At 59.1% G+C, this 20,200-nt stretch overlaps 3 protein-coding genes and 1 long non-coding RNA gene across 4 annotated transcripts; 2 read left to right on the top strand and 2 right to left on the bottom strand.

Annotated features, from left to right (window-relative positions):
• The first annotated feature begins 414 nt into the window (after positions 1-414).
• AVPR1B (arginine vasopressin receptor 1B) lies at positions 415-2,433 on the top strand. Its single transcript, XM_086765715.1, has 2 exons — positions 415-1,393; positions 2,126-2,433. The coding sequence occupies exons 1-2, from the start codon at positions 415-417 to the stop codon at positions 2,431-2,433; spliced, it is 1,287 nt and encodes a 428-aa protein (XP_086621841.1).
• Positions 2,434-4,555: 2,122 nt separating this feature from the next.
• Positions 4,556-7,632, bottom strand: RHEX (regulator of hemoglobinization and erythroid cell expansion). The gene is made up of 5 exons (XM_086765750.1): positions 7,588-7,632; positions 6,893-6,981; positions 6,050-6,157; positions 5,640-5,701; positions 4,556-5,547 (listed from the first exon to the last, which is right to left on the bottom strand). The coding sequence occupies exons 1-5, from the start codon at positions 7,602-7,604 to the stop codon at positions 5,341-5,343; spliced, it is 483 nt and encodes a 160-aa protein (XP_086621876.1). The 5' UTR covers positions 7,605-7,632; the 3' UTR covers positions 4,556-5,340.
• Positions 7,633-11,000: 3,368 nt separating this feature from the next.
• LOC147598004 (uncharacterized) lies at positions 11,001-13,941 on the bottom strand. Its single transcript, XR_015260984.1, has 2 exons — positions 13,812-13,941; positions 11,001-11,331 (listed from the first exon to the last, which is right to left on the bottom strand). It is a non-coding gene; the product is annotated as an uncharacterized LOC147598004 (long non-coding RNA).
• On the top strand, positions 13,135-17,421 carry CTSE (cathepsin E). The gene is made up of 9 exons (XM_086765551.1): positions 13,135-13,205; positions 13,661-13,817; positions 14,585-14,702; positions 15,644-15,762; positions 15,855-16,054; positions 16,311-16,433; positions 16,527-16,668; positions 16,776-16,874; positions 17,101-17,421. Exons 1-9 carry the CDS (start codon positions 13,147-13,149, stop codon positions 17,263-17,265), a joined length of 1,182 nt encoding a protein of 393 aa, XP_086621677.1. The 5' UTR covers positions 13,135-13,146; the 3' UTR covers positions 17,266-17,421.
• Positions 17,422-20,200: the final 2,779 nt, after the last annotated feature.

Below are 20,200 nucleotides of genomic sequence, written 5' to 3'. Positions count from 1 at the left end.
AAAGAGGACTCCCCTTCCCCCTTCAATTTACCAGCGCCGGGGGGAGAGAGGACGCGCAAGATGAGCGGTTGGGGGAGAAACAGGGATTTGAGAGTGTTCAGTGCAGATGGGAGAAAGTATTAAACCAGGGGCTCCCGCACCTCTGTGCTTACCGGGAATATTCGCACAGAGCAGCCCAGAGAGGGGAGTTGCAGCCGCGCAGCACAGGATCAGCGAGATGCTGAGCTGCGCAAGGGAGAGGAGGTGACAGCCTGCAGCGGGGTGGGGACCGCAGGAGGAGGCACGTCCAGCCCCGGGCAGAGGAGCTGGGGCAGCACCGACCCCGCGAGCTCAGCCCTGAGGAGGCAGGAAGGGTTTAACAGGCCAGAGACGAGCACCACAGCCGCCTGCGCTCCCGCAGAGCTTCCCAAAGGGATGGAGCCAGGCTGGGGCGGGAACAGCACTCACAGCATCCGACCTGGGCACGGCCAGGGGCTGCTGAGCCCCCATGTGCGGCCAGGGGACCCCAACCTGACCCTCCTGCACACCCGGGATGAGGAGCTGGCCAAGGCAGAGATCGGGGTGCTGGCCGCCATCCTGGCTATCGCGACCGTGGGCAACGTGGGGGTGCTGCTGGCCATGTACCGCCTGAGGAAGAAGATGAGCCGGATGCATCTCTTCATCCTGCACCTGGGGCTGACCGACCTGGGCGTCGCGCTCTTCCAGGTGCTGCCACAGATGATCTGGGAAGTGACATACCGCTTTTTGGGGCCGGACCTGCTCTGCAGGGCGGTCAAGTACCTGCAGGTGCTGAGCATGTTCGCCTCCACCTACATGCTCATCGTGATGACGCTGGACCGCTACATGGCCGTGTGCCACCCGCTGCGCACCCTGCAGCAGCCCAGCCGCCAAGCCTACGTGATGATCGGGGCTACGTGGCTGCTCAGCTGCCTGCTCAGCCTGCCCCAGGTCTTCATCTTCTCCCTGCGTGAGGTGCGCAAGGGCTCGGGGGTGCTGGACTGCTGGGCAAACTTCAGGTACCCGTGGGGAGCCCGAGCCTACATCACCTGGACCACGCTGTGCATCTTCATCCTGCCCGTCGGCATCCTCACCATCTGCTACAGCCTCATCTGCTACGAGATCTGCAAGAACCTCAAGGGCAAGACCCAAAGCGGTACCCCCGGCACAGGGGGGCCAACAGCGGCTGCCCCTCCCGCTCCCTGCTCCTCCGAGAAGAGCGGGCAGTGCCCCAGCGGGCAGCCCTCACGGGTGAGCAGCGTGCGCACCATCTCTCGCGCCAAGATCCGCACAGTGAAGATGACCTTTGTCATCGTGGTGGCCTACATCGCCTGCTGGGCACCATTTTTCAGCATGCAGATGTGGTCGGTGTGGGACGAGGACGCTCCTGACGATGGTGAGTAGCGCTGGGGATGCTGGGCTGCAGACTCAAATCATTGCTTTCACCAGAAAAAAAAAAAATCACAGGAAATCAACGGCTCCTGGCCACACCTGTAGGGATGTGTACAGATGGTGTGGGAACGTCTTTGCCACATGTGCCTCTCCCCTCACGGGGGATTTGCTTCAGGAGCTGCTGGGGGACTGCGGGGACGGTTCTAGCTGTGCCTGCTGCTCCCATCCTCTGCCGGGACGGCCTCGCACAGCAGCCGTGCTGCCGGAGCCCAGTGCTCGCACAGCTTTTCCCGCACCAGCTGTGCAAGTTTCAGAAGTGGATTTCTGATTTCATAGGCTGCCTTCTTCTGGAAATTTTCGGTAGCCCTCCTAGCCTGTTAGTGGGTAGAAGGAACCTTAGCCAAGACGGAAAGGCCTCTGGGAGATGTTTTAGCCGGCAAACAGGCTGAAGGAAGGTCCAGAAGCTGCTGGGTCTCCTCTCCCAGTGCTCTCCCTGAGGATGTGCACAAGCGCATCCTCATCACCGTGTATCACCCACCCGCAGCCCTCAGCCAAGGCTAGAGCCCAGCTCTGCCTGCCATGCTGCAGACTCTGCCCATGTAACACCGGTCAGTTGGGATGGGAACAGGACAGGGGACGTGTCCGAGCCAGGAGGAGCCCCCAGGGCCCTGCCCATTGCGCACTGGGACCCTGCCCAGCCTGGAGGGTGTTTCAGCTCTCTCCCTTGCCTTCCCAGAGTCCACCAACGTGGCTTTCACCATCACCATGCTGTTGGCCAGCCTCAGCAGCTGCTGCAACCCCTGGATTTACATGTTCTTCAGCGGGCACCTGCTGCAGGACGCGGCACGTTGCCTGTCCTGCCGGGGCGGCCGCCGGCCCGGGCTGCGGAGACAGGCTTCCACCGGGAGCCTCTGCAGCAGGAAAACCACCATCCTGAGCCACAGCCACCACGCCAGCCCCACCGGCCTCCCCCTGCACGGGGCCAGCGCCAAGGACTTCTACCCACCCTGCGAGGAGGTGGTGACCGAGTCGGGCACGCTCTAGGCTGCAGCCGTGGCCGGGCACATCCCTCCGCTGAGGACAGCTGCCACCACGAACATAGTCACTGCAGAGACGCCTCTCTCCACCTGGTAGCATCTCGTTCTGCAGGAAGCCAAGTGCTTAAACCCAGAAAGCATCACTGTCCATCTTGTCCTGACGTGCTCACTACTGCGCACACTGCACCCGCTGGGCGCATCGGGGGAGATGGACAGAGCCCCATCAGCTGTTCCCTGACCACAGCTTCCAGCTCCCTCGTACGTCAGGAAGCCTCTGGCTGCCTGGCTGCTCTCCTCCAGGAACGCCTCACCGCCCAGGTATCCACCACGGGACGCCGCACCGCGCGCCATCCTGGAGAGACCCGAGCTTCGGGTGTTTAACGGGTGCCAGCAAAGCAGGAGGCAACGCGGCGACATCTCCCCTGGAGCTCCCTGCAAGCCAGTTACTCACCTCCCACCCTCAGGGCTTTGCTGGCAGAGCGGCCAGGGCAGACACAGCTTCCCCACACCCAGGGGCACAGCGCGCGCTCCCCGCTTCGCTGCGCGGCATGGCCCGCTGCGGACAGGCGGCTCTGGAGCCGGACCCCCTGCCACCTCCCTGGGGACGGGCCTGGAGCAAAAGCCACGGGGCAGAAACGTCCCCTCCTGCTGCACGCAGCCATCCCGCTACCGCACAGCGGCACGGCACGGCGCTGGTGCGAGCGTCCGCAACGCGGCTCTTCGACGGGGTCAGCGCTGCTCAGAGCGGCCCTGGCCCAGCTCCAGCCTGCCCAAAGCAGACCCTGCCTCCCTCCATGCCCTGCTCTTCCCAGCGGGTTCACCCACAGCCCCCAGCTGCTGCGTCCCATTAAAGAGCTGCTCTCAAACTGGTGTTACCTTTGTCTAATTTCCCAGTGATCACAGTGCCAGAGCCACCCAGGGCTCCAAGGCACCTTCAGGGAACTCGGGAGCAGCGATGAGGAGCAGGCGGGAGCGAGCCATGGCCCTGCCGTCCCAGGCTGGCCCCTGCCCCCCTCCCCGTGCCGCGGGTCTCCCAGAAGCCGTTTTGTCGGAGAGGAAAGCGCCAGCGAGGCAGGTAAGAGCAGCCACTTCCTCCACAAACAAGGTGCACTATGCCCGCTATTACCATAGGCTAAATATGTAAAAGGAAAAAAAAAAAAAAGACATTAAGAGTAAAATATTTTGAAGTTTTAAATTAATTTCACTTTTTAATCACCAAGCATTTGAATCCATTTTCCCAGAAACTCCCACTTGCTGGTTCTGACCTCATCTCAGGTTCCACAGCTGCACCTCTCCTGGCCTTTAGCAACGTTTCCCAGAGACTGTTTGGGGTTTTTTATCATTTTTCCTTCATGTGCCCTCCAAGTTGGGCCTGATCTGCACAACAAGGTCATAAAACCAGCATCCTCCCCTGGATCAATAGCAAATCAATCGTCTCACCACCTTTCATTAAAGCCACCGCCGCCAAGCCCGCTTGCAATGCGCGTGGGGCAGTGCCATCCCCCTAACACGGCTCCCAGCTGTTGCCTGGTTCCCCTTCCTCACGCTTCAAAAGCTCATTTCTTGAAAAATCCTACGTAACACAACGCAGAGCGACGGGAGGGATGGGTCCGCATCTGCAGCAGGGATTTGCTGCGGCGGAGCAAGGGCAGCAAGGGGGGCTGGCCAGGCACCGGCTCCGAGACCCCAGGAGCATGAAGGTGACCGGATGGATGCAATCACCAGGCGGCAGGGAAAGGAGCCCCCCCGAGATGATAACGGCCCCCGAGCACGTTCAGCTCACCGTCCCAGGCTTATCTCTGCCAGCTGGAGAGCCCCCAGCGCAGCTTTGTTACAGAAAATTGCAGTGCCGGACTCTTGAGCCCCCCAGGAATTAAAGCAATGCTTCAGGAGAATGTGAAATGTGGGGCCAGGTCATGGGGGGGGAGGGGGAGTGTGTGTGCCCCAGCCCAGAGAACTGACACCCCCCTGCCCCCCTCCACAGCTCTGCTGGGTGCAGGCATTGCTTGTGTGGGGAGAGCATTTGGTGCAGGGACAAAGCAGGGAAAGCAAAAGGTGGGAGACAGGGAATGCCCCCCCCAAACAAAGGGATTTGACTTGCCTTTGCTCACACAGAGACCTGTAGTCCAGTCCTGCACCCCTCACAGCCCAGAGGGCCCAGCAGCCAGCCCAGACCCTGCACCCCATGGCGAGGGGGATATAAAGCCCCTGCCAGCCCCTCGGCTCTTTGCCAGCTGGGCTGATGACCACGGCTTTCAGCTGCGGGACGAAGCTCCGCAGTGGGGCCACCCTCCTTCCCCAGCCCCGGCATCCCCTCGCTGCGTGGCGGGGGGTCCAGCCGCCCACGAGGCAGCTCTGAGGGTGACGGGGACCTGCAGAGATTTTGAGCATCAAAGGAAAAGGGGTGCAGGGGAGGGCGATGAACCAGGGTTTGTGGGGCAGCGAGGGCAAAGCCGGTGCAGGAACAGTATTTAGAAGTGTTTTATGGCAGCAATCAGCAAAAAAAAAGCGTGGTTCAGGGGAGATGCCGGGCAGCTCAGGCGGGTATTTTGAAGAGCACTGCATTTCCCTCCCCGAACTCCATCCCATTTTGAAGGGCAGGGGGAGATGTTTCGCTTCCTTTCATAAAATGAGGAAAAAGGGCCACCACACAAAACTGGGGAGCAGGAGGAACACATCCCTGCGCCGTCCCACACTCAGCCGCCTTCGGGAACAGCGATGCATTTACGTAAAATACCAAGCAAATTGTATCGGCGGGTCAGAGTGTCACAAGGAATAAAAGCTGCAGGCGTCAGCCCGTGCCAGGCGCCGACCGAGGCGAGGGGAAGGAGCAGCCCTGGTCCCGCGGCTGCTGGGGGCTTTGGGCATCTCCCCGTCCCGGCGGCGGTCTGACCCGCCAGCAGCATCCCGGGAGTCACAGCTTCACCTCGGTGTACTCGATGGACTTGGATGCCACGGGGCTGGAGCACAGCCACAAATCCACTTTCCTCTTTTTGGGGTCCACGTTGACGTAGTCTGGCCCACTCTTCATGTTCTCGTAGTCCCTGGCGCAGCCCGGCCCCTGGCCTTTCCCTGAGAAGACCAGGGACGTGTAATTGAGGGCTTCTTCCGAGCGAGGGCCCTGCAGAGGCAGACACGAACCCCGGGTCAGGCACCGGCACCCGCCCGGGGTGGCTTTGCCCTTGAAGCCAGGCTCTGTGCCCACGGCCGTACCTGCGGGCGGGAAGGGCTGCTGTCCGAGTCCTCCGACGTCTCTGAAGATGTGTCACTGTTCCCTTAAAAAAAGGAAATATTACCACCGCCATCGCTGCTTGCGGGTGTTAAAGGGGAAAAAAAAAAAAAAAAGAGCAGGGAGAAAAGGAAAACGCACTTGAGAGTGAAAATGGGAAATCCAAAGGGCATCAGTGGGGGAATCGGGCAGGGAAAGCCCCGCGGAGGCAGGAGGCAACGGGAATTGCGGGCGGCTGCCGTGCTGGCCCTTCGCGCGGCCACCGGCTCCCTCTCCCACCCCAAACCCGGGAGGTGAGGGTCTCAGAGCCGCCGAAGGAAGAGTCGTACAGCCGCAGTGCCATGCGTTACACCCAGTGCCAGGACAGGACCCCGTTGCTGCGGCACCCCCTTACCCGCGAAGGTCGGTCTCTGCGCCCCCTCCCCTCCCGCGGAGGAGGTCGGAGGCTGCTGGGGCTGCGCCGCGGGGCTGCCGCTCGCCCGTTTGCCGCAGGAACGGCTGGCTGCAACCGAGAGGCGCGTTAGCTCCCCGCTCCGGCACGTCCAACGCACCCCACGCGGACCCCCACGCGCTCCCCGAGCCCCGGCACCGCCCCACAGCAAAGCCAGTCCGGCGCAAGGCACCGGCGCGGCGATTGTTGTTATTGTGGGCGAATACCTATCAGTGCAGTCACTGAAACGATGAAGTGCTCGCCCTGTTCTCCTGCCGTGAAAGGCTCCAGCGTTAATCACGGCATCAAGGCCTCTTCCTGTGCGAGTTCGAAATTCGTTTGACCCACAGAGCCAGGCAGAGCTTGTTTACGTACAAACGTGGGCGGCAGCTTCGCGTGAAAGATTTTCCGGCTACAAATTGTAGCTCTATCTGAATTAATATTTTGCAAACGGCTTCACTTGGCATTTTTCCAGCACTTTACCAACAAGTTCGGTAAAAGAAAATGGTTTTGGAACAACAAAAGGCTGTATAACTCTGTCCAATACTGCCCACACCACCTATCACTGCTCCGGCCCGGATAATCCCTGCCCCGACCAGTTCCCGTCCCGCGCCGGTGCCCAGCCCACCCGCGGGTCCGGCCGGTCCCTCCGCAGCGGCACCCGAGAACCAGACCCGGCACAAGGACTTGGCTGTGCTTTCCGGCCCGGGGGATGTTGAAGCTCTGGGCGAGAGACTTCCGCTGTCTGAACTGGACGACTGCGAGCGAGAACGGGCAACCCCCGGGAAAGCCACGGCTGTAAGTTACCTATTTTCCTGCTGAGCATGATGTACAGTGTCAGCAAGAGGAGAGCGTACAGGATCAAGGCGACAGCCGAGATGGCAACAAGCACCCACCTGAAGAAGAGAAAAATATTCTGTCTGAATGAAAGAAAAAACCAAATTATTTTCAATCTTTCGGGTACTGTTCGGCTGCCATTGCTGCAAAGCATGTTTTAGAACAAGGTTTGCTGGTAGGGTTTTTGGTTTTGCTTTTTGTCTTTAAGGCCACGTGCGCAAAAATCTGGGGCTTCATTTTCGAAAATGACTAGAGCTCCTTGCGCCTGATTTTTGGGTGCCCATCTTAAGAAGGGTTTTCGAGAGCCTCGTTGCCGGCGGGGGCGTGCGCAGTGCTTGCTGGAAGAGAGAAGCTACGAATATGGCCCCTGCCAAAATCACAAGCCCTTTCTGAAACTCGTGCCCGTGCGCCTGCCAAACGCAGCCATCCGGTGACGATGCCCAACTGTCCCCAGCGTGGCAAAAAGCAGGCGCGGTGCCACCACGAGAGGGGCCGCAGCATCCCCGTGCTCCACGGCCGCTCCCGGACCCACGGCACGGCACGGCACGCGGCCATCAGAAACCTTAGCAGGAACGTTCCCCGTGGCAGCGTTACCCTTCCATCTCAGAGCTTCCCTCGCTGTGAGGGGCCACGTGCGGCCCTTCACCCCGGCGCGCTGTACTCACCACTCGCAAGCGGTCATGGTCCCCGCGAGGCGTCTCGGCGGCCGCTGTCGCCCAGCGAAGGGCTGGAGGTCTCGGGGTGGGGGCCAGCTGAGCCTGGTGGCAACCAACCGAAAGGGTCCCACTGAGCTTCACGCTGCTCCGCACCCACGGAAGGTCAGGCTCGCCGCTCGAAAGCGGTGGTCTGACACCGCGGTCGTAAAATCGAGGTACCCAGCCCTCCCTCCGCGCCAGGCTCCGACTGTCCGTGCGAGTCCTTCCGTGCGCACCCCTCACGCAGCCACGGCCTCTCCCGGCCGCTGTCACCGAGCTCCACGGTTTTACACCCTGCCACCTCCGTCCTATCTGGTACTCGGCTGGGGCTTCCGGGCTCCGCCGCGGCGCTGATAGCAACAAGAACTCAAATTTATTCTTTTTGGTTTAATCCTCTCTAGCGTTTCTTTATTTTTTTTTTCTTTTAAAGCCAGAAAAAATATTTGATAACTATAATCTGGAAAAAAAAAACCCTCAGAGAAGAATTCTGTGATAAGAAAGTAACCAAAATAAGGCCACGGGTTTAGTGCCGGGCTCTTGCATCAGCCAAGATCCAGCCAGAAAGGTCGGAGGCCCTTCAGCACCTCCACACTTGAAACACCTCGGATTTAATTTTAGGTGAGCGCTTAAATCCTGTTGAAGTAAGCGGACTTAAGGCTGTAATCAGAAAACGCATACGCCTGAATGGGACCCCTTGGCTTGGGACTTTTGGCCATAACGTTCAAGAGATTTATCATAAAGGACGGCGATCGGGGGCATTCGTTTTGTGAGCTTTCACTTCCAAAAAAGCACTTTAAATTTTTACTCAGCGCCTATATACTTACTGTCTACAAACGGCTAACACAGGGAGTCATCTTCACCTGGAGCTTGGATATGATGATCAGAGGAGCCATAATAGCATGATTGATAGAGTGACAGATTGATAGAGCAAAGACATTATCCATCCTATGGATCAGATTCTATAATTTCCTCTGTGACACATTTCTGAGAGTAATTCATCAAAAGCTTTTCCAACAACCTCACCGGCCTCCTGCGAAATTCCACTTACCCAAAGAGTTTGGCAAACGCCAAGCTAAAAATCCACTTCTGGCTGGAATTTTCCCCCTGCCTTATTGAACTGATCTGTCCCCAAATATCCTTCTCAAATGGCTGTCATCCTCAAATGGCTCATTTCCTACCGCGCGCGGGAGATGCTGCGCCGCAGATAGCGATCTGAGAAACGAGCTGTTCAAAAGGAAATTGCAAAATAAGACCCAAATCCAAATATCAGCAGCAGGCAGCTTCTTTGCTGAGACGGGGTACGGCGAGATCGAAGAGGCGATAGGCACACGCGTATTGAAATATCTATTTTGGAGATAACAGCTCGTAAGATGCTGGCAGCACATGTACTTTTTTGGTGTATCAGGTAGCTCGGTGAGCCGCCCTCCCCCCAGCCCCCAGGACATTAACCCTTTCTCCAGCAAGGCTTGTAAAGAGCTCCCACTCAACTGGTTACCGAGCAATGAACGCAAGACATCTACGCTAAATCTAAAGGTAAGCAAAACCAGGGGAACGCCTCGTATTATTTTAATCCCGTTTAAGCCAGGCCTTGCTGCCCCAGGTTAAGGCTAAAGCGCAGGCTGGCAGGGATGCACGCCTGCAGGCGTCCATCGGACACGGACACCAAACCCAGCTCTTGTCCCCGTGCACGACCCCTCTGCCTTCCACGGCACCGCGTGCGACGGCCGGTGCGGTGCAATACCCGTCGGCATTTTACCTGGGGGACCGGAGCTTTCCGCGCCTTCCCTTTCCCGCGGGACCCGAGCCGCCAGGCCTTGGAGGGAGCAGGAGTTAAGGCCGTTCCAGCGGCATTTTCGGCGGCCGTGCAGCCGCAGGGGTCCGGCAGCGCTGAAGCGCCCGCCAGCTCGGTGCCGGATGCGATCTCGCTCTACCCGGATGGCGATGGCAGGAGCGAGCCCACACGAGGTTCCATGACGCTTCCTCTCTGTCAACTGGCTTATTTAAATATATTTGGGTGTTTCTCTTCTGTTCTGCCACCGCTTCTGCTCCGGGCCTGGGGACGCCGTATCCCCCCGGACAACTCTCCCTCTCGCTGTCTTCCAGCAGCTTTGTGCTAAAATGCAGCTGAGCGTCGCTGGAGCAGCGCGGTCCCTGAGGGCTGAGAGCTCTGCCCAGCAGCAACGGAGAGCAACTCGGCTGCCACCCAAAAAGCGCTCTGGTTGCTTCCACGTAAAAGTCTTCTAAAACATTTTAAATCATAAGGGAAACGGTCCCAGAGCCTGGCATGGCTTGGCGTCTGCTGGGGAGTGAACGGGCCTCCACCTGCCCTTTTTCCGGAAAAGTTTTCTGGTCAGTGGTAACTTGCGGTATCACTTAGTAACGGCGGGGTGCAAACGACAGAGTTGCAGACTCACTCTGGGCGGTTCACAGCAGATCTGGGGAGCGCTGGGCCACCGCTCTCACACCACCACAGCGTTTTGGCGCTGGAGATGCTCTGCAGCAGCCCGACCTCTCTTGTTCTTCTTCCCTGGCTGGAGCCGGGCAGGGAGCGAGGGATCTCTCTTCTCAAGGGGACCCTGACCCATGGCGACGGTGCCCGCCGGCATTTGAACATCTCCATTACCCAGGCTCCTCTCCCGGGGAGATAACATCCCAGCATCCCGGTGAATCCCCCCGGACTTTCTAAAGGCAAAGAGAAACTGGTCTTGAGAAACTCTACGTACCCCCAGCTGCCAGGAGCTGCATCGCAAGTCGGGGTCCCCGGCCAGGCCCCCGCCGTGGGCCAGTCACTGCCCATGTTTCCCTCCATCCCCTCGGACCACGCCGTCCGTCAGCTCCATCCCCGGGGGATCTTACTGCTCTTTACCCACAGCTCCCGCTGCCACCGGTAAATATTTAACTGCAACTTGCTTGTTTGTTTGTTTTTTTTAAGCGAGTGTTTGCTATTGCAAGGTTTCGCTCTGTCAAGCGCCGGTGATGTATGAACAGATTAACAGGTGGCAGAAGTTATTTGATCACCAGAGAAAAAAAAGGCTTGTCAGAAAACGCTACCTGGGTGCGATTTGAATCAGTGAGAGCTAATGGTGGAAGGAGCTAAACAAAGGCAATAAAAGAGCACAGATAATATATTTTTTAGCCTGAAAGGAGGTTCCTTAAAACGACTAAAGCGTCGTACACTGAGCCAGCGAAGGGCATGTTTTCTGCCCGAGGTGCATAGCCTATTTCTAACAAATCTGAGGGCAAAGACGTAAAGCTGGACGGGGTGAGACCCCCTGCGCGACAGCTGCTGCCTGCGAGCGGTCTGGGGCCGTGCACAGGCCGTACGCCGCGCAGGAGACCCGGGATGCTCGGCAGCCGGCAGTCACATTTCACTACATCCCTACTGAACATCAGCGCTTCCTCTGCTGTTTTATTAACCAGACGGATTCGAAGCCCCCTTTCCCCCGCCCCCCAGCCTTATAAATAATTCCGCACGCTCGGCTCCGCCGCTCCGCGCTCTCCCCGGCACATCAGGAGGGGCCGCAACGGCAGCGCGGGCGGCCAGGCGCGGGCGGGGACGGGGGCACCCGGCGCACGGCGGACAGAGAACGACGCAGCTCTCTCGTCTGCAGGTACGGTGTGTTTCAAACACGGAGAAACAGCTGGGAGTGTGTGCGAAGCAAAGTCTTTTTCCTCCATCTTCTGAACAAATACGGCCGAGTTTTGCACTGGCTCCTGAAAGAAAGAGAAAAAATCATTTTGTTTGACTTTAAATAAAACCTTGGATTTACCTTTAAGAGTTTGGGTTTTAAAAATTATTTTTAAAAATGCCTAAACAAAAGTCAAAATCGATTTGCTTAACTTCAAAAATTTCTAAATTAAAGGTTTGGCCTCTTTATTTTTTTAATCTTCATATTTTGACGCTGATTCTGCTGTCACGAGCTTGCAGATTACGATGATCCAATTGGGCATCTTTTCCGGTAAATTATTTTGCTTAAAGTATTTGGCTCATCCGTGCTACGGCTCACACTCACGTTTATCTCAGAAGCCCAACGACCCTTCAGGCTGGATTTTCCTGTGGGATTTTCGGGTTACAAACCACGTCCGTAACAACCGGCTTGCTGCTTTCCGCTGACCTGGCACTTGCTGGAATTGGCTTTGTTTTAGGAAGTTCTTTTTTTTTTAAAATCACTTGTACAAATATATTATTAGGATATTAAACTGCGTCTTAAAAGGGAAATAGATAATCACTTGGTATAAAAGCTACTCAGTAAAAAAAACCTGCAGCTACCAAGCTGGACATGGGGAAATGCAGGGAATTTGCACTTGACCTGGAAAAACCGACTCCATCCTCCATGAGCGTGGACTCTGCCGTGCCTCGCCTCTCCACGCTCATGGCCAAGAAACCTTTGATGGGATTTTTTTAAGCCTAAGCTCCCTGCGATGCCACGAAAGGAGGTCCCGGGTCTGGAGAGGCAAGACCCCGCTCACAGGGGCTCGAGCCGGCTCTTTCTCGGGCCGCCCGTGGCCGCGCTGGGCTCACAGACCCGCCGGTACCCGCGCCTCGCAGGCGAGGACTTTAACTTACCAGGGCGAGGACTTCAATTAGATAAAATGGTCTAACCAAGACAAACAGAAATTCGATTAGAACAGCGCTAAGGGTAGAAACCCCGTTAATTACGTGAACTCTACTTAGCGGGTAAAACGCCTCCCATTGTGCCAGCCATCCCCAGTTACTGCAGCGCCCTGAACAGGGAAAACACGGACAAGCAGAGCCTCGCCTCCTCCCACTCGCCTCCCGTCCGTATCGGAAGGCTTTATTTGTTCATTTCAATTTTTATTTGCATTCACGGGGGCTTAATGAGGCGGCTATCCTGTGTGAAGCACAAATCAGCCACGGGGGAAGAGCCCATTAGTGGCTGTAAGGCAACGCGTAACTGTCTCCCACGCAAAGCTGCTTCTCTCCACCGTGCTTTCATGGCACTGGCTGCTATTTAAAAGGGAAAGCTGCAGATTCCCGAGCAGTTCATCATCACTAATTAGTCTTTGCCTTTTAAAGTTTGTTCCGCAGCTGCCCGAGCTAGGAACGCATCCCTTTCCCGCACATCCCCCCGCAGCCGTCGGGGTGTGGGGCACCCCATGGCCATGGGCAGGTCCCCGGGGGCGGCTGTGGGGTGGAGGAAGGGGGAAACGCTCCCCCGGAGCATTTGGGGGGGGTCCCACCAGCTCAGCTGGGCCATATGGTTCTAGGGATAAGGGGCTGGCGCTGGGATGGAGGCCCCTGCCCAGCACGCGGTCTGTCCCCCCACTCCGTCCTGTTCTGCCGCTGCCGGCCCCTCGCCCACAAAAGCAAACTTGACCCCGATGCACCCGCTCTGCCTCGCCTGGGACGTGATTCATCTCTGCTGCCAAAGCCCTGTGTTGACACTGCGAGGGGCGTTATCGCGGGCGCCGGCACACCGCGGCGAGGGTGTACCTGGCGCTATAAGAACAACGCCGCGGGGCTGCCTGCGCCCGCAGAGCCCGGCCGAGGCCAGCGCTGCCGCCGCCATGAAGCGCGTCCTCCTCCTCGCCGTGCTCTGCCTCTCCCTGGCCAGCGGCTTGAAAAGGTAAGGGGGTCCCCCGGGCGCACCCCAGCTCCCCGGGCTCTCGGAGGGGCTTTGCTCCCAGGGTCCTGCCAGCACCAAGCATGGCAGCGATGAAGAGCGGAGCTGAGCTCCCCGGCACGGACACCCCGCGGCAGCATCGGAGTGCGGGGACCACGCACTGCTTTTCTGGTTTGCTCCCATCGGTCCCTCGGCTCCGCAGCCGCCTCCATCCCTCCTGCGGCGAGGTCTGCGGGACGAGCTGCCGGCCGCAGCCGAGGGCTGATTTGCTGTCTCCTAAAACAGATGAAGTTCCCCCATTTTGCCGAGCCTTGGCAAGAAAGCATTGCGGTGCGGGATGCAGGGAAGCAGGCCCTGGACGTGCATCCCGGTGGTGCTCGGACCCTCAGGGTGGACATGGGGACTGCAGGACACCAGCAGCATCCCCGGGCGAGTGACCTGGACCCTTGCTTCCCTAGGGTGGCCCTGACGCGGCACCGCTCCCTGCGGAAGTTGCTGCGGGATCGTGGGCAGCTCTCCCACTTCTGGAAAGCCCACCGGCTCGACATGGTCCAGTACAACGAGGACTGCGCTGCCTTCGCGGAGGCCAACGAGCCCCTCATCACCTACCTGGACGTAAGCGTGGTGGCGCCGAGGGCTGCGGGGTCCCGAGACCCAGCAGCACACTGCAGGCATCCCGAAAACATCATCGCTTTGCATGAGTGGTTCCCAACGCTCCAACGCTTCCCGTAAAGCCCACGCCTGCTGGCAGAGCACGCCTGCCGCCAGTGCCCCGGCGTGCCAGGGCTCGCTGCCTGCCTGCTCCTTTGTTCCCGGGAATGCGGTGATGAGAGGGGACAAGGGAGCACATTCATGGCGGGCGCTGCCAGCCCCCTCCTGCCCGCCGCGGTCCCCAAGCCCACAGTGCCCCTGGCACGCAGCGGGGAGATGGATTTCCTCCCAAACCAACACGTATCACATGCATCAGAAAAGACCCCAGCACAAAAGACCCAGGGCCAGAGGTGCAGGATGTCCCCCAGGCTCATCCCGTTCCCCACAGCCTGAGGGTCCTGTCCCCAAAAACCCCGCCACTGTCCGCATCCCTCCGATGAGGGTCCCGCGGGACCCGGCCCTGCCTGCTGAATCCAGCAGGAAGAGGATGGTGCCCGCGCCCGCCATCCTGCCTTTTGTTCTCGCCTTACCTTGTTGTTCCTTAAATATTTGTCTCCTTTATTTCACCTGGCACGATGTGGCCGTGACAAACCAAACGCTGCCCCAGAGCCAGCCACCCCCTGCACCGACCCCCATCAGTCCTCTGCAGACCCCCCGGCACAGGCCCCCCTTGGCCAGGATTTCTTGTCGTGCCCATGTCTAACGGCCGTCGCTGCTCCTCTCTTTGCTAGATGGAGTATTTCGGGCAGATCTCCATCGGGAACCCCCCTCAGAACTTCACCGTGGTATTCGACACGGGCTCCTCCAACCTCTGGGTGCCGTCCATCTACTGCGTCAGCAAAGCCTGTGGTGAGTAGGGGCTCCCGGACCAGCCGTCCCCCCCGGCCGGCAGCGATGGGACCCCAGGCGATGTCCCCAGGGTGGCCCCAGTGAGGCCGTGGGTCACCAGCACACCCAGCGCAGGGACCTCGGGGGGACCTCCCCACCCAGCTGAGCCCTCCAAGGCACACACCGATAACCCGAATCCGGGGGAGGGAGCGGGGGGGCCTCAGCGGGTTTGTTTGCTCAAACGGCGATCACACCACCAGCACCCAGCACCATCAGCCCGCGGGAGATATCGGCCGTGCTCTTTTGGCCGTTCTTATGGGAGAGCCTTAAACAAACAAGCCCAGATGATAGCACATAACACAGGTCCTCAGCGAGGAGCTGGAACACGGCGGGCACAGAGACCATGGCGTGGCTCCGGGCCAGCTGCACGGGGGCTCGGCGGGTGACAGGCACCACGCTCGCTGGGGCTGCCAGCAATGAGCCGGGTCTGCTGCCGCCCTGGGACACCCAGCATCTCCAAGGAGCCCCAGGGCTCCTCGGGTGCTTCCAACAGAGCCCAAGGGGGAACTGGGGAAACCAATTGGATACAGCGGTGCCCGTGGGCTGGGCTGGAGGAAGAGTCACTGCTCCGTCGGTCTGCACAACAGGAACAGCCATGCTCATCTTCAGGTCTCCTAAAAATATTGCACGAGCTAATCCTGCTCCCCTTAACAAACCTCACAGCCTTCAGGTAGATTGAAGCGAGGTAAGTTTTATCCCTGCTCGAAATGCCAGCATGCCCCACTGTCCCATGAGCAGCTCTCTCCCTCATGCCTGTGACGCAGCCGTTTTGGTGATGCCACGTTGCCCCATCAGTTTGCTCCGAGGCCGGTCGCTGCCGTCGGCTGTGGCGGGGGCTCCTGGCGTCCACAGCTGTGCAGATAAATTGCATTTCTGGTGACAGCTCCCGTCTCCTTCCCCAGCGGGCCACGCCAAGTTTCAGCCATCACGCTCCAGCACGTACCAGGCGATAGGGACGCCCTTCTCCATCCAGTACGGGACGGGCAGTTTGACGGGCGTCATCGGATCTGACCAAGTAGTCGTGAGTCATCTTTGGTTTCTCTTCCTCTGGCCAAGGCGCCTGGGATTTGCCTGAAGGCTCGGCATCCCCATCGAGCCTCCTCCTCCCCGCAGGTCGAGGGTCTTGTCGTGAGCGACCAGCAGTTTGCAGAGAGCGTCAGTGAGCCGGGAAAAGCCTTCCTGGACGCCGAGTTCGACGGGATCCTGGGGCTGGCTTACCCCGCACTGGCCGTGGACGGCGTCACCCCCGTCTTCGACAACATGATGGCACAAAACCTGGTGGAGCTGCCCATGTTCTCCGTCTACATGAGCACGTACGGATGTGGCCTTGCTCTGGGCTGTTGCTTAGACTCGGGCAGCGCTTTTAGGGAACAGGAGGGGCTGCTTTGCTGAGATGGTGAAGGGCTTTTTTGGTACCATGCCGAGCATCACAGACCTGAGCCCTTACAGGAATAAAGTGAATGACTGACGGGATTCGTGGGGAGCAAGTGGGCATAAATCCACCCGTTTAAAATGGGATGTGCAAAGTAAAGGAGAGGAAATCCTCACATCTCCTCGTCCTCTCTCCAGGAACACCGAATCCTCCCTGGGAGGAGAGCTGCTCTTTGGTGGCTTTGACCCCTCTCACTTCATAGGGAACTTGAACTGGGTGCCGGTCACCCAGCAAGGGTACTGGCAGATCCAACTGGACAAGTGAGTGGTGCTGGGCAGGGAGGGAAGGGCTGGGCTGGGGCAGGGGAGCAGGACAAGCCCCCCCTGCTCCTTCTCTCTTTCCTCCTCCTCCAGCATCCAGCTGGGTGGGACAGTGATTTTCTGCGCCAACGGCTGCCAGGCCATCGTGGACACCGGGACGTCGCTCATCACGGGTCCCACCAAGGATATAAAAGAATTGCAAAGCTATCTTGGTGCCGCACCTGTGGATGGAGAGGTGAGATCGAGGGTGGGGAGAGGAGGGGGCAAGGTCCTGGGACCCCCACCCCACCGGGAGGGACCTCCCGTGGAGCAGCACCGCTGAGCTGCTCGGCCGTTCCGCAGTACGCCGTGGAGTGCAGCAACCTCAACGTGATGCCCGACGTGACCTTCACCATCAACGGGCTCCCCTACACGCTCAGCGCCCAGGCCTACACCCTCAGGGTACGGCTGCAGCTCCACCAGCGCCACCGCCCCCAGTTCCCATCCGCTGGGTTGGAAAAGTGGCTCTGGAGACAGAGACAGCCCCAAGCCAGGCCGGGAGCCGAGCCGCGCGTCCCGGCGGGTGACGAGCCCCACTGCTTCATGCACGGGAGTCACCATCCCCGCAGGTTTCTGCACGCACGAGGCTCTCGGGTTCGTCCCCAGCTTGGCACTTCTCCTTCCCCAGGAGCAAAGCGACGGCATGGCCTTCTGCATCAGCGGCTTCCAGGGCATGGACATCGCCCCTCCCACTGGACCCCTCTGGATTTTGGGCGACGTTTTCATCCGTCAGTTCTACTCTGTCTTTGACCGTGGAAATAACAGGGTGGGGTTGGCCCCCGCCGTCCCTTAGGGCTGTGCCATCCCGTGGGGCAGGAGGGGAACGGAGCCACTGGGCCGCTGCCCTCGGGCAGGGCAGGGGATTTCACCGCTGCACCAGTGTCCCCAGAGGTGATGAAGACACCCAGGGACCACGGCTGAAGAGCCCAGCAGAAGTTCGGTTCCACGCCAGGAAGCCGTTTCATAAAGAACAGAAGAATGTCTTGAGCAGCTCTGTGATCTGCTCTGCAGATTCTCTTTTTTTTAAAAAAAAACAGGTCAATAAAAGCTCTAACAAAACAAACCCTGCCGAGCTCGTGTCGTGGTCAGCACAGCAGCAACCCTGCGGGTTTTGGCTGGGATGCCCTGGAGTGACAAATCCCCCTGCCCTGCTCCCTGCCCCGTCCCCGTGAGCGAAAAGCCCGGGAGCACCCACGGTGCTGCCAGGGCTGCAAAGTCGCTGTGTGCCTGGCCTCCCTGCTCCTCAGCTGGGATTTCCACCCTGGCTGGGCTGAAAGTACCGGGAGGCGGCTGTGGGCATCCCCGAGCTCCCCGCCGCGCCGGAGGCGACGGCTGTGGGCTGGGGCAGGGCAGGGGCTGCGGGAGCAGCGAGTTCACCGGGAAAACGCGTCACTTCGGCAGGCTGAGCCGGTGCCGATAACCAAGAAGGTGACCACGAGACTGGAGAGACCCTGGGGCTCTTTCTGGGCCACAAAACTCCCTGAAGAACTGGTGATTTCCAGTGGTTTTTGCTTTGATGCCCCAGGTATTTGCAAAGACGTGGGTGCAGGAAGCCAGAGAGGGCGAACCAGCTGCCAGGCTCCGCAGCCAGCCACCACGGGCCGGCTCAGCGGGGTCTGGGGGCTGCGGGGGGCGGCGGGGCTCCCTGTGAATCACCGTGATGTGCTGACAGCGCAAGGGATGCGGGAGAAAGCACGAGCGATGGTGGCTCATGCGTGATGCATCCCGAGACACGCGTGGAAGCGGCGAGAAAGGGAAGTGCAGAGAAGGGTTATTTTTATCCATGCCTCTGCTCGCGTTTCCCGGCTGACACCGAAGCGAGGCCCCCGCGGCGGGCGGGCGTCGAGGACGAGGTGCCGGGGTGCCAGGGTGCTGCGTCGTTCCCAGACCGCAGCAACCTTCAGGGTTGGGTCTGAGAGTGTTGGAAAACTCCAACCTGGTTGTAAACTTTGCGGCTCAGCCTTGTTTGCAATAAAAGAAAATATCTGTCAGAAACATCGATTGTGCCGCTGACCAGCATATGGCTCCCGTAACCACTTCCTGTATTGACTTCACCTCAGCTCCGCTTTCCTCAGGCAGGGAGAAGATAATGTGCAGGGGCAGCTGGACAAAGGTCTCCTCTCCCTCTTCCAGCTTAACTCTTAGCCTGCCAAAGCGCTGCTGGCCACCAGCCCATCACCGTGGCCGCAGGCGCTGGGGGAGCACCCAGCCTCCCCAGCACAACGAGGGATCACCCAGTGTCCCCAGACGCCGGCTGGCAGCGAGAACCGGCCAGGATTGCTCCACTGCCGTGTGCTCGTGGGACCCCCGAGCATCCCATGGCCTCTGGGTGGGTTCTGGGGGGTGCTCTCCAGCCCTCCCCCCAGCGCACTGCCGATACTCAGGTGATATTGCACCAGCAAAGACTGAGCACTCAAACAGAGACCAGAGGCGGCCAAAAAGCCGTAGGGAGCAGTTTAGTCACTTGGATGCCTTTTACTTTCTCCTCTCCTCGCTCACCCCGCAAGCCTTGCCGCAGGGAACAGCCTGTCCTCTCCTCGTCCACACCAGCCTTTCCTCTGGACGTGGCAATCCTCCGTCTCTGTTTCGCTGTCTCCTAGCTGCGAGATCTTCCTCATAGTCACAGGGTACAAAAAAAAAAAACCAAACCAAAAAACTGCTTTTATCCTCAGAATTGCTGACTTGGTGAAGCAATCAGGACAGGATTGTAGCTGTGGCTGCAGGAGCTGCTGAGCAACGCGTTGGCCGTCGCCTCCTCTACTCCACCGTTCCCACCACCCTCACCCAGGGCGACGTTCAGACGGCTGCATCAGGAGCGGTAAGAAGAGCAGGAGCTTTGGGGAAAAATCTCTTTTCTTGTGAAATCCAACAAAGCCAGAGCCGGCGCTGAGCTCGGACTGAGTGCCCTGATGGGTACAGCCCCTCCTGCCCGAAAGCAGAAGTGGCTGCGGGCATCGGCTGCAGTGATGTAAATGCAAACCCCATCTCCATCAGCGTGGAGCGGCATCGATCATCTGACTGGGTCAGCATCCTCCATCCTGCCAGGCTTGGAGGGACACGCAGAGAGGAACGAGGGCAGAAGTGGTCAGGGTGGGAGGCTGGACACCAAAGTCTCGCTGCAAGGGCAAAGGCGAAGCAGCACGAAAATAGGCTAGAAAGAGGGATTAGGAGAGACCAGCTCCAGGGTCAGGTCGGCCTTTTACCCACCGCTGGTGAGAACTGGCTCAGGCGCTTCTCCTGCTTCATCCCAGCTCCTCCCAGTGCCTGCCCCGTGGCGGGGGAAAAAACAGATTTTTCTGGCCAGACAGGTCCCAAAATTACACCTGGGAAGGAAAAGGAGGAGGGTTCGTCCTGCTGAGTGCAGCGATCTTCCCCGAGATCCCATAAGGGATGTCTGCAGCAAAAGCCGGTGGCCTCGGAGGGACCCCGCACCCGGGGACATGGGGTTCCTCTGAGGCCACCAGTTATTGTTGTTCAGGGTGAGCGAGCCAGGAAGGTTCCCAGATCCCCAAAATCCTGCTTGCCGGTTGGATACATCCTCCTCCAGGAGATGCCACTGGTTCTGGTTACTGGTGCTCCCACCCTGACACAGTCCCCTCCTTTTGGGGTGCTCATGGGATGCTACCCCGTCACCCCCAGCTCCCAAAGCCACTTATCCCGTCCCACGCTATCGGAGCCGCCTGAGCAAAGTCCAGGGTGGCTCCCGCAGGGATGCTGCCGATAGCCCC

The sequence above is a fragment of the Chlamydotis macqueenii genome, chromosome 23, assembly GCF_036417535.1.
Source record: "Chlamydotis macqueenii isolate bChlMac1 chromosome 23, bChlMac1.mat, whole genome shotgun sequence".
NCBI lineage: Eukaryota > Metazoa > Chordata > Aves > Otidiformes > Otididae > Chlamydotis > Chlamydotis macqueenii.
Note: the sequence above shows the minus strand (reverse complement) of the source record. Positions and strands in the feature narration are given on the sequence as shown.

Coding starts and splice junctions, on each gene's coding strand:
- AVPR1B (XM_086765715.1), top strand. CDS start 415: ATGGAGCCAGGCTGGGGCGGGAACAGCACTCACAGCATCCGACCTGGG. Junction 1,394..2,125: donor CGAGGACGCTCCTGACGATG/GTGAGTAGCGCT, acceptor TTGCCTTCCCAG/AGTCCACCAACGTGGCTTTC.
- RHEX (XM_086765750.1), bottom strand. Junction 6,158..6,892: donor CATGCTCAGCAGGAAAATAG/GTAACTTACAGC, acceptor TCTCGGTTGCAG/CCAGCCGTTCCTGCGGCAAA. Junction 5,548..5,639: donor GCAGCCCTTCCCGCCCGCAG/GTACGGCCGTGG, acceptor CTGCCTCTGCAG/GGCCCTCGCTCGGAAGAAGC.
- CTSE (XM_086765551.1), top strand. CDS start 13,147: ATGAAGCGCGTCCTCCTCCTCGCCGTGCTCTGCCTCTCCCTGGCCAGC. Junction 13,818..14,584: donor CCCTCATCACCTACCTGGAC/GTAAGCGTGGTG, acceptor TCTCTTTGCTAG/ATGGAGTATTTCGGGCAGAT. Junction 16,875..17,100: donor CCCAGGCCTACACCCTCAGG/GTACGGCTGCAG, acceptor CTCCTTCCCCAG/GAGCAAAGCGACGGCATGGC.